Below are 12,482 nucleotides of genomic sequence, written 5' to 3'. Positions count from 1 at the left end.
CTCGTTATATAGGCGACGTCTATTAACTTCATATTATCACACAATCCCACGGTTAAAACAGCTGCCCCTAAGTTAAAACGGGCACTTAACCCCTGGTAATGTACACATATGTTCTAGACTGTGTTGCGCATGCGCGTTTGGGGCGTCCTGTCGACTGTGCCATTTATCGGGCCGCTAGCACACTGCAGTTCTATGAAGTAGGGTTTCCAGGACAAGGAAGTTGAGGAGGGAACACTTGCTCGTTCGGCCATCTACGCCCGTTCGAGTGATAAAAAATGCAGAGGAACTCGTCGCTTCCCTGCTTGCTTATTCTCAGCGCGCGTGCAGCGCAGAGGTAAAAGTTACCGACGCCGAAGCATGGCGCCAAGGGTGAAGAAGACGCGCCTTGAGGCTGTCTTATTCGCAATGCAGATGTCCACTCAGGTGGTTTTTATAGCGCGTGAACGTGCCGTTCGACTTCTGCGTGCGTTTCGACCCGCCCACCGAGACGGGTAGACCCGTACACGGGAAGAAGGGAATCGGACACGTCCGTGGACGCCCACGCCGAAGCCGAAGCCGTTGTATAAATCAGCGTATACATAGCACGCGCCTCGACACAACTACCGGCCTCATTGGCTTTCAGGTTCCCTGGCCCACGCAGTTTTGCGAGTGGCGCTACACGTCTTTGCGTAACTCCGATCACGAAGACGGTTCATTGGCTGCCTGAGCCTGCGTGACTGTTTTGATGAGCGTGACCAGCAAGAAAGCGGAGAAATATGAGCCGGTATAAAATGTGCTTCTACTTTATGGTGCGTCAGGACAACTTGCCGGAAGCGGTGTTCTGCGGGCTTCGATAGAGGCTGACAGCCTCGTTGTCTGTTATAAAATGATTGTCGTGAAGACATGGACTCAGATCTTTTTTTTTTTTTTTAGTTCGACGAAAGTTTGCCCTGCGGCATAGCACACGCGGCGACTTTTCCTGCTCACATAGCATAAACGGCAGTTTCTCTGAAATTTTTTTTATAGCATTAGGCAGCGCTGTTAAGAGAGGAAAGAAGCTGTTTACGGCGACGTTTCTCTCATAAATGTTAACGGTTGCGGAGGCAGTGGCGTGAAACTCAGTGTATACCCTTGCTGGTAGGGCTAATTTCAAAGGACCGTTCCGTTGATGGGGGGAGGACAGAGGGGGGAGGGGCGATTGCCTCCTCTTCTAATTTTAAGCTTTACTCCCTGAGCTTTGTGATCTAGTCTTGCTCGTATACAGATAGCATCGCGTTTAATCAACCACCATTAAAATAAGGAGCCATCTGTTCCGGAACGTAACTCCAAGCGGTCGCTAGGATTTGGCTGTCGTCCCTGGAGGCGCATCGACTGCAGCTGGCAAGTTTGCGAGCACATGTTCAGTAACGGACCCAGCGAGGGCAGTGGAGGCGAGCGCCTCCCCAGCACGTGAAGGAGGTCGTCCTTGACCCGTCTCAGTCCATGGTACACAACGTCTCTCGTTTCCGCTAGTTTTGAAGGGAGTGGGTGCACAGCGCGTTTGTTCCTACAACGTGACAAAGAAGACAATGAAAGAGAGTGTGGGCATGGAAAGGAAATATGAGGCGTTTTTTTTTTTTTTAATGATCCAGATCCGCCTAACGCGACTTTGAGAAAGAAGCGGAAGTTTGTTACCGGACCTAAATGCAACGCCGTCAAAGCTATTCTACGATATATTTTACATGTCAGCTAGGGGAAGTTTATGGCCACAAGTTACTAAAAGGTATGCCGTGAATTTGATTAATATTGGGGTGATAATTTTGAATTTGGATCATATTGAATTGAAACACTCAAGTTAATGCGGTATTCTTACGAAAACTTTATTTAAATTGACTATCAAGCATGGTGCGATTGCGTTTTGGCGGAAAAGGCAATAAAATATGCAACACGGCGCTTCAACACCCCAAAACTATGCCAGGAGAGCAGGTGAGTTCTTTTGGCACCATTAGCAGTTATTTTCGTATTTTTCCATCGGATAATATTCATGGGCATGCCTGAAGGCCCTCATGAAGAAGTAAGCGAGCTCTTCATTGCTTTGCCATGTATTTCCAAAATGCTTCTCAAGAAGGTTGCTCATGTCTTCTTCGCCTAATGAAGTGGTTCGTACTGTCAGAAGGAGGAGGGGGGGGGGGGCGGATTTGTTAGCGCCTGTAAGCGGCGGCTATTCAGTTAAGTACTATGGTAACTATGGTAGAAAAAATAAATATAGCAAGAATTATTTCGTAGAGACGAGTGAGACAAAATGAAATCATGGTTCGTCATCGCTCAGTTTCATTTCTTCCACTTTTTCTTCCGTTCACTTCGTCATTGACATCGGAGGTCAGATATTAAGCCGATCTCCTAATGGCCGTCGGAATTCACAATAAGCCAGCTCAAAAAAAAAAAAAAACCCACCCGGAAACACCTACGAAACAGTTTAAACAGTCGAGCCATAAGCAAACCCTAATTCGGCGAAAGATTTGGCTCATTTTTATCCGTGAAACCACCGGATTGGGCTCATTTTCGATACGAACTACGATTCCCGTACACGTTTTCAGGGTGTTATCTCACATATTTTCAGGCCACCCCTTTTTTAGGGGAAACTTGCCGAGTTTTTCTTATCACTGCAGTTTTATCCGACTCAGTTTCGGTTTCTGGATCTGGCTCATCTCGCAAAAAACGCCTCATGTGTTTATTGGTGAAAACACGGTATGCCTTCTCGCTATGACCCGAGGCCGCGGTCAAGAGTTCGGAAGGGGGACGGCAAGGAGTGGGCGGGAATTATTTACAGGGTGGGGAAGTGAGGCAACTAAAAGCATTACTTAACGACTGCTTCTCTGGTGAAGGCGCGCTTTCTGTAAAATGGAACTCCAGCTGCGTGCCATATGAATCGCACATTCCCTACTGTAATGCCATATTGGCGCTGTTGGTACCAAATAAACGAAAATAGATAAATACACTCGATGTTTACCGTCTTCTGGTCTCAGCTGTCCAAATATCCTCAAGCAGCGCTCTCTGTGAACTCGAATTCACCTCTCAGGCCCCAGCGATGAACAATCCTACGCTAGGGACACAGTGCCCTGGTAGCGCATTCCTGGCAGTTGAGGGACAGCGCTGGTTGCTCCGCGTCTCTTATGCGCGTCAACTTCACGGTCTCCCAACGGCAGGACCTGAGGGGCAACGGGTCAGGGTCACCCGGCACTTTCTTTAGAATGGAATGGGAATATGTTTTTATAGCGAAAGCTACACTACGCTACCTAGGGCAGTCTTCGCGGGGTGACCAGTTTTGACTTTCAGAGCTAGAGGTCGAACCACACCCCCTTCCGCAAGCACCCGGCACGCAGCAGCGCGGCCCGATGGCGTGGAGAGATAGGCGAAGAGGGAACGGAGACGTGCGCGGGACCCGTTTCGCCACATGGCGGAGAAAGGCGAGGAGGCCGCCACCGCCGCAGCCATAAGCACGCGCCACGAAGGAAGGCCAGGAGGCCACGTGCGGCGCAGAGCCGTGTGCGATGGAGGAAGACGAACATCAAGCTGTGGTCGCTCGTACAGCGGAGACGCTTAAAAAACGCCGTGAGGCGAGAAAAGATGATGCATAAGCAGTGTATTCGTTGCAAACATGTCTGTGTATCATTGCGAAACCACACCTCGACAATGGGCCCAACCAGGACCGTGTAGCTTTCGCTATCAACGAAGGTTAACCAAAGCTAAAACACCGCTTTTCTTTCTTTCTTTCTTTTTTTGTTTGTTTAGTGGTTGGGCGGCACTCCATCGGGGTCTTGTGCTACGGGCTGCAGTTAGAACGGCGTTTCGCTAAGCCTTAGCCAAAGCGGCACTGCTTTTTGTGGATCCCATCAGCCCGGTGCACTATCGAAAGAAAACTTAGCCATGAAACATCCTCGACTGCTACCGAGCTGGCAGCTGTGAGGGCTGCACTTCATTACATCAGCGGACATCATGCCCAGCAATGGGTAATATTCCTCGACTCGCGCAGTGCCTTACAAGCGCTCCGAAAGTTTAACAACAACCGCAGTCAGCTTGTATGTTAAATTGCCGAAATTCACACAATGGCAGTGCGCGAAGGCCATGAAATCATTCTTCAGTGGGTACCTGGTCACTCGGACATACAAGGCAATATTAGATCCGACGCAGCCGCCAGCGCAGGCCACTTGCTGAGCAACACAACCCAGCTTCCTTTCTCCCGAGAGGACAGCAACGCCCTTATCCTCGCAAGTGGATGGGCTGTACAAAGGTCGGAGGGGCAGGACCCTCACCGCAGGTATCTACCACTGCACGCTATTGACCCGCACTGTGACTTCCGTTTTCCACGCGGGGTCAACAAGCGGTGTGAAGGAGTTCTGCACCGACTGCGCCTGAATGTGGCGTTTACTCGGAGTTTTAAGTTTAAGATTGGTTGGGAAGATTCCCCCCTGTGCCGGACTTGCGGTGTGCGCGAGACTGTAAATCACTTGCTGTGCGTCTGCCCTCGATACGCTGCTGCGCGAAAAACTGCAGCGAGCTCCCTCTCTCGTGTACGTCATGGAGGCAGCCTCGAACTTTTTCATTTTCTTGGGCCCTGGGCCAATAGTGCTGACAGTACTGTAGGTACAAAAGTTCTGCTCCAGTTCCTACGAGAGACTGAACTGGACAAATCTCTCTAGATCAGAGACAGAGCAAGCGTGTCACGATATCTTCTCTTTCGCACTGTGGCGTTCATCTATTTATTTTTCTTGGGTTGGTGGTGTTACTTTTTTTCCCGTCGTTTACTTTTCGTTTTGTTTCAGCGTTTCCATTAACGATTTTCTATTCAATAGTATTTTTTTTTGTCCGGACTCTGTTGGCAGCAATCTCTTGTTTTTCTTGTCCTTTTCTTTTCTTTTTTTTTAACGCTTCATGTTTGTCTTCTTCCTGCTGTAACCCTGATGTCTGATATGCACCACTCATCAACGTAGTCACCCCCCATCTGGTGTAGCAAGCCTTGTCCCTAGCAGGGCTGACCTCACCAGTTCACATTAATGAGCATTCTCTCTCTCTCTCTCGATGTCAGCCTGAGAGTCGAAATCACACATAGTCTTGCTGGGGGTGTAGTCATGGTCGCTGCCCGGCGATCCTGTGGGCTTTCTCCTTACTCCGGTGACTATGATCTTGATTTGCGGACAGTTCGTCTAGGCGTTTCACCTGAGGCTATAGGGCTCGAATGCGTCCATCGAGTCTGTGTGAACAATTACGTGTCCAGGAGAACTGAAGGTGCTTGGATGACAGTCCTTCATGTTCAGTCCTTCATGCTCGGCTTTCCGGAAGGAAATTTTGGCGCCGTGACCGTGTGCATCTGCGGTTTGGTCTTCTGGGCCGCACCGAAAGAACAATCGGCAGAGTCTGAGCTAGTTGGTGCATAATTGTCTTCTCAGCCGAAGTCAAGGCATCCCGGACTAGGGACGCCTTCCACGGGGCGAGGCCCACACATCAGCCTCTGCTGGAAAAATAAAAATATTTTATTCCATCTCTCTCTCTCTCTCTCTCTCTCTCTCTCTCTCTCTCTCTCTCTCTCTCTCTCTCTCTCTCTCTCTCTCTCTCTCTCTCTCTCTCTCTCTCTCTCTCTCTCTCTCTCTCTCTCTCTCTCTCTCTCTCTCTCTCTCTTCACGGGTCAGCCTAGACCTCTTACAGAGGACGACAAAATGGCGACTACGCGCAACGTTGACTGTTGGTCGTTGTGCGTCAGCACCTTTTTGCTGTCCTGTGTACGAGTTGTAGGCTGACCAGTAAAAAATAGTAATGAATGCTGTTTTTTGTACCGCTCTATGTGTCCTCATTTCGTTCTCGTATCTTGCGACAGAAGTTGCATCGAAATTCGAAATTCCATCATTCCCCATGTCTCTCCCTTTTTTAAAAACGTTCTTCGCTGAAAATGGAGGAACACGTGCTTGAGTACATTTAGAGCCACCGTGTAAAATTTCGCCACTAGCCAAGCCGAGCCGTATCCATTTCGCCTCCTAGAGCTAAGGAATTGGCGCCGTAAAATCTTCCCCGTCCGCTCCGCTTCTGGCGGGGGGTGTAACTGCGCTCTTCGTTGGGTCATGAAATATTTACGCTCCCGGAGCGAGCCTTGGTAAGAAACCGCGGCGTTCGCGGTGGAGGCGTACATAGCAGAGACCTTCCGCGTTTCCGTACTTATACAAACCCGCCCCAGCAACTGGAAACGGCGCGACGTGAATAGCAGGGGTAATTCGTTTCTCGTGTTCGACCGAGATGCTTTTTGTTCCTTCGAGTTTTATCATCGTGAAGTAGTTGTTCGCTGACTAAAATGGCCGTCGTAGTCGCGCTCTCTCTCCCGCGCAATGGAAAGTCCGTATACGCGCAGTCGGTAGGGAGTACGCATCTTAATGAGCGCCGTGCATAGTCAAGGGCAAACGGCTTCTTCAGCCATAATGAACAGTGTAATTTTGCTTGCGGTAGCATTGTGCTTCGTCGTCGGGTCGTTGGCGAATTTTGCCGGTTCAAACTTTTAACAGTGTTGTTTGATTATAAGACACCGCATATATATATATCATGTTGATTTATTTTGTTTTTTTTTTACGCGTAACGCTCTTACGCTGCTCAAGCAATCGTTATCGCGTTGTGGTTCGTGAGTTATCACCAACCTAGACGAGGAGAGGGTAGCAACTGTCTTTTCAGCGTTAAATTGTGGTTATTGTGATTCTGTATTTATAAGGATTGGTTCAAGGCGTTGAATAATATTCGTGTTGGAACAGCCTTCTGTCATTACAACCAACTAGCGCCATCTATCAACGAGGGGAAAAGATCCTTTCGTGTGGCTCCCTAATTAAGGACGCATCAACTAATTATGACGCACGCGTTGAAGTATCCAATAACGCACACTGACTCGTCAAGTTGCCCACGGCCTGAAACTCTGAAAAAGAAAGAAACAGCATGGTTTCTGAATGGAGGGAGTTAGAGGTGAAGGGCGCGCGTTGCTGTGGGTGCCATGGTTGCTAGCACTCGTTCAGGCTACGGGATGAGCGCGTAATTTGAAATCACTCCGTCTTAATGTACGTGGCGCTGCTGTAGGCACCGTGACTGCAAGGTGATGTGAAAGGGCGATAGGTAGGCGGAGATTGGGGATGGTGCTGCCCGTGGAGGGAGAAAAGATGCGGTGATAACGCATCTCTCAAACTTCGGTCGACGCACCGTTGAATGCATTCAATGTTTGGAGTCAGTTTTTAATGTCCTTTCAGTTAAATGATGTGCGTATTCCGCACTTACCCGCCATACTGATCTAGCTGAACCCTCCAAGTTTCCCATCACTACTTTATGTGCATAGGCGCGGTACATCAAGACCGTCAAGATCAATTACGCGTTCAAGGGGCACCACTTTAACGGCGTCTTTCCGCATTTACAACACACCTGTGTCCCAACCTGGGTCACTAATTCTTGAAGTCGCTTGCTCACACCTCGCAGTTTGTGTGACATTGCCCCATCTAGGCTATGCCTATGTCCACTTCAAACCCACCACACGTTCACGCCCTTTCATCAGCGGCGCAAACACACCTCGCTAAACGCCTCATCCCGCTTTTAATTGAGTTCCGCTGAGTGCTAATTCTCCTCGGAGTAGTATTCGGCCACATCGCAAACGGGCGGGAGGTGAAGACGGGCGCAAGACAAATAGCCCTAACGTGGCTTCGTGCCGTCGCCGGCGCGTCTGCCGAGAAGGGGGCACCATTTTTGAACGGCTATTAGGCCGCAATGTACACACACTTCGCCGTGGCGGCAGGCGAAGGCGGCGAGCGGCGCTAAAAGACTGGGTTCCGCCGAGCGACGTCCGGCGATTTGCGTAGGTAGTGTTTTAACCGGAGGGAAGAGATATCGATGATTTCATGCTCTTCCCTCGCCGCAGACGAACCTGCGTGCCAGGCACACGGCTGCGTGCGGGAGATAATAGGACCCCTGCTAAAAGCGGACGCTCGTTAGCGGCTCGAGATACTATCGTCTAGGCGGCGACGTAGTCTGGCTCCTCGAATGGCTGAGCTTTAGCTCCAAGATGGCGGCCAGCTATCGCGCGGCAAACGGCTGCCCTTGCTCAGTGGCCGCATTACGTTGGTTTCTCTTTAATGGGGGGAGACGCAGAAGATGGCCAATTTTCTTTTTCGAGACAGTGTTTGTCTTGGCACGTTGGTTTTCGTTCCGGTCACGGAGCACGTCCTCACCTCTCCGCTTTTACAACGCGGTTGCTCGACGGTGTTTACAAGGCCAGACACGCCGCGGTCATTTCAGAATGATGGCGAGCCGAGAGCGCTCGCCGTAGATGATCTCGGTGAGCCGATGGTGCCCCGGACAGTGGTTTCTAGGCGAGGGCGAGAGTGAGGTGGCTGGCACTGGACATTCGGCCCGGTGGCGCACGCCTTGAAAATTTTGCACCAAATTGCCCGCCTCTTCGTCGGAACCGGATTCCCACTTGGATTCACTTCCACGCTGGTTTCGTGGCGCCTTGAGGGCGCAAGATGGATGGCTTTGGAGAACGAATCGAGCACAGTGGGAGGTGGTTGCGGGGACGGGGAGGAGTTTACGAGCGAGGCGTCTTTAGCCGGAAAAAGGTGTGCACGCTTGGTGCACACTGTGGCGGCAAGGGAGGTTTCCCAGTTTTTGGCTTTAAATTTGGCATCGATTATATAAAACAGGACCCGCCGCGATGGCCCAGTGGATAAGCCGCTGTGCTGCTAATCCCAAGGACGCGAGTTTGATTGCCGGCCGCTGTGGCCGCTTTTCTGATGATGGCAAAAAGAAAAACGTGTGTGTGTTCGGTACATCGGCACACATTGAATATCCCCAGTAGTCAAAATTAATCCGAAGCCCTTTACTACGGCGCGACTCTTAACTTGTGTAGTTTCGGCACGATAAACCTCATAATCATTAAATAAAGCAGGATTAACGGGACACGTCAGGGTAAGGAAGTTCGTAGCGCAAATGCACGGTTCTTTTTTTGTTGTTGTTGTTTATCAGGGCTTCGAAAGGTTACACATTTGAGGTCAACTAGCAAATTACTCGTCTAAATGAGAGGCATGCCCGGATGCTGACTGGTGCTTCTTTCGATGGGTGTTGCATTCGGAAGAGCTGAAGTGTGGTAAACTGCGTTGTTATGTCTCTCTATCTTTCCCTCTTGCTGTCTCGCATCTGTTTCCTTGTATACGCGCTTTACTCTTGCACGGGGATTTGAAGTAAAGGTGGCCGCAGAGGATGCTTCCTCTGAGTCGGAGCCCACAGTTGATCGAGCCATGAATGCATTGCATTTGCCTGTGCAACGACTGCGCGCAGTTAGGGAGCACATCAATTTACAAAGGACTCATCCTAGATGTCCTCCATCCATCCATCCATCCATCCATCCATCCATCCATCCATCCATCCATCCATCCATCCATCCATCCATACATACATACATACATACATACATACATACATACATACATACATATACACGTTCGTCCGTCCGTCCGTCCGTCCGTCCACCCATGCGAGAAAGCCTGTTGCCCTCCGCACGCTCCCGGCTTTGTACTAGCTTTCCACCTGCATCGACATTGAAGCCGATACCACCTGCAGCCATTCCAGGAAGAAGCAACGCCCTACGGCTAATGTTTCGCCGTAGTATACCGGACGCCGTACTGCTCGTGCACGGCTCGAAATATCGCTTCATTTACCGCTCCCCGCTCGGGGCATACAATTCGTCTTACGGCGTCTTCGTATCGGCCTCCCTCAGACCCCGTGGCGCTCCCTCCTCGGTGATAACTCCCGGCGACCTGCTAGGAACCGACCTTCTTTCGCGCGGTCATCTGCAGCCCCTTATACGGTCCCCGATTCTCTCAAAAACTCGCAACGGCGTTCTCATCGCGTGGCGTAGGGGGGCTTTATACCTGCCGGGGAATTCATGGCTTCTTCATTCCCAGATCTCTATGCCTCCCCGCATTTATTACCGGCCGTAAAGATTGCCCCGCTTTCTATAGCCTCGGTGACGCCCACTTGATTCGCACGCTATGCGATGATCGTGCAAACGCCCGTGCACGCAACCGCCGTGTTATCTCGGCTGTAGGGGGCCCGTGCTTTAACAAACTTTTTATTACATTGTAAGAGTGGAACTTAAGTACGAACTTTGAGCGCCACTCTTAAGGCGTAGAAACGTTGAACTCACTGTGATCGGGAATGATGTTTCCTCTTAGTCACTTTTCATACGTGTGCAGCAAACCCTCGACGAGGTCTGCGGGACAGACAAGTGTATTCGTTATAAGGGATACTTCCTTAAAAGAGGAAATGATGTAAGGCGGAAATTTGGGCGAGTCGGAATACGTTCATCTTGCACAGCGTAAAAAACAGCGTTTGTAGTGTTTATTTCTTCTCGTGTCCCGTGTTTTTTACGCTGCGCAAGATGAGGAAATGATGTGTTCTCTATACACTGTGTACTGGGAACCGTAAAACATCGAATAAAGTTATTCCTTTATAACGGGGGTTCACTGCGAAAAGACAAATAATATTTTATCATACACTTCGCGTCATATCTTAACTTTATCTTCCATATTACGCATTCTAACAGGATAAAAACGAACTTCTCGTATTTCTTGCCACACGCTCCCCTTTCTATTCCGAGAATGCAGCCCGTTGTAGATTCAAAGTCCCGTAGGTATGTGTCATACTGAGTTACGTGGTAGGTATGGAATAAGCGGCGTTGCGAGGAGCAGGCTGCAGGGGAGGAGGCTGCTTACAAAGACGTTTATGCGGGATTTGACGAGGTCGTCTTCCGCCTCCTAGCCGGTATTACTTCGCCGAAGGCTGTTTCGTCACAGTCTAAATTCTCGCAGCGCGTGTGTCGTGTTGGATGCTCGGTAAACGGGATACTCCTACGTGCGGAGTTTTCTGACGGATGACGAAATAAAAATTAATGTTTGTTAGGAGGTCGGTGCACTCAAAATGCGCTTTGTCTTCGAAGTGGGACTTAGATATCATCACCCCATGCAGACAGCCTCCATTTTTTTGGCGGGGAGCTCTGTACGACGGCGTCCATATCAGCTGAGTTTAATCGCACCGCCGTAAATCGGGGATCTCCATCTCAACTCGCGCCGTGGACGGTAGGGGCGCGGTACGCGCCGCGTTCATTTGTAAGATCGCAGCCTTATCTGACAAGCACTCACGGGTAATGGCGCGTATATTATATCGACTGCCAGCGTGATTTATCGAACACGTATGCTATTCGGGGGAGAGTCTCACCGATTAGACGCGGGGATTGAGATATGAGCGGAAAAACCAGCCCAGCGGCTTTATGAGCGTTGTGTGCGCCTTCGTGCCAAAGCTTTTAATAAATGACTTCTGCTGACTCTCTGCTCTGCTACCTTTTTTTTTACAACAGGGCCATGCAGTCGGTACCGGTTACGGCGGCCATCTTGGTAGCAGTCCTAGCCGCCACATTAACGGGTAAGTTGTTTATTGTATCACAAAGAACGCGTATGTAGTTGAGTGCGCTGCTCTGGCCAAATGTGATGGTATGCGTAGAGCTTTCTTAATGTCCAGGGGTTTCCTTTCAGGCTCTGCGTAATATATATTCAGTATCTCGCTACACCAATTATAACTGCGTAAAGTCGGTGTTGCTTATATAGCAGGAAATACGTGACAGTGCTCTACAGCACACGGTGGATGCGGCGATAATTTGGCACGAAACAAGACACTGTATACTCGGTTACAACTCAAGAATGTCAACGGAAGTTGCCCCTGCGTCTCATCACCGCAACCGGCTCGTAAAGTTTGCTTTCAACTTTCTCCTCCAGAGGTAGATCCGCTGGTACCACCGCCGGCTAATGAGGTTCAGGCGAGAGGCCCACAGGTGCGGCCGTGCATCTGTTGAGCCACCGGAGGCGGGCGTCGAGGAGTCGAAGGGTTCGATGGTTGATGGTCCTCTGCAGCAATGAGACAAAGGCTTTGTTGGTACGGTAGAACTCGAAGTTTATATTTATTTATTCATAGAAACGTTACAGGTCCCATTGGAGGGCATAGAGTAAGGGCGGCATTTGAAAACGTAATAAAAATACAAAGCATAAATGTAAGACAGGAACATCGTAACCACAAAATATAAACGCATTATACATATTTCAAAGTACAAAGTGATCACTTTTTGACCATACATGAACACTTGTGGCCGTTAACAGAGCAAAAAAGCGTACAATTTGGAAGAGAAAAAAAAAACACAATATAGACGCAACTCCTGCAACAGGCGTTACAACAAAGTTTTATAACAGCATTAAATAGTGTAAAGCGCGAGTAGCTGATGGCGAAATGTTTCGGGGTTGGATATGGTGGCAATGTTATCAGGCAGATCATTCCAAAGGCGAATGACACCAGGCAGTGCGGATGAATTAAATGCATTGGTTTTACCGCATATGCGCATGAAACTGGACTGATTATGCAATCTGCGTGAAGAAGAATGAGGTATTTCAAGTGGTAGCCGGGTTCGTTTA

General features: G+C 49.6%; 1 protein-coding gene across 3 annotated transcripts in view; it reads left to right on the top strand.

Moving 5' to 3' along the window:
- The window catches only part of LOC144163403 (lactadherin-like), a 186,824-nt gene that overhangs the window by 101,717 nt on the left and 72,625 nt on the right, over positions 1-12,482 (top strand). For all 3 annotated transcript variants that reach the window (XR_013320909.1, XM_077694383.1, XM_077694382.1), the window contains exon 3: positions 11,381-11,445. Coding sequence is in view for 2 of the 3 variants with exons in the window: in XM_077694383.1 (XP_077550509.1) it covers positions 11,385-11,445 (61 nt within the window). In the remaining variant the exon portion in view is untranslated. The remainder of the gene's footprint in view (positions 1-11,380; positions 11,446-12,482) is intronic.

The sequence above is a fragment of the Haemaphysalis longicornis genome, unplaced genomic scaffold (assembly GCF_048455015.1).
Source record: "Haemaphysalis longicornis isolate Haplotype H1 unplaced genomic scaffold, Haemaphysalis longicornis Haplotype H1 scaffold_12, whole genome shotgun sequence".
Lineage (NCBI taxonomy): Eukaryota > Metazoa > Arthropoda > Arachnida > Ixodida > Ixodidae > Haemaphysalis > Haemaphysalis longicornis.
This window is presented reverse-complemented; position numbering and strand designations above follow the sequence as displayed.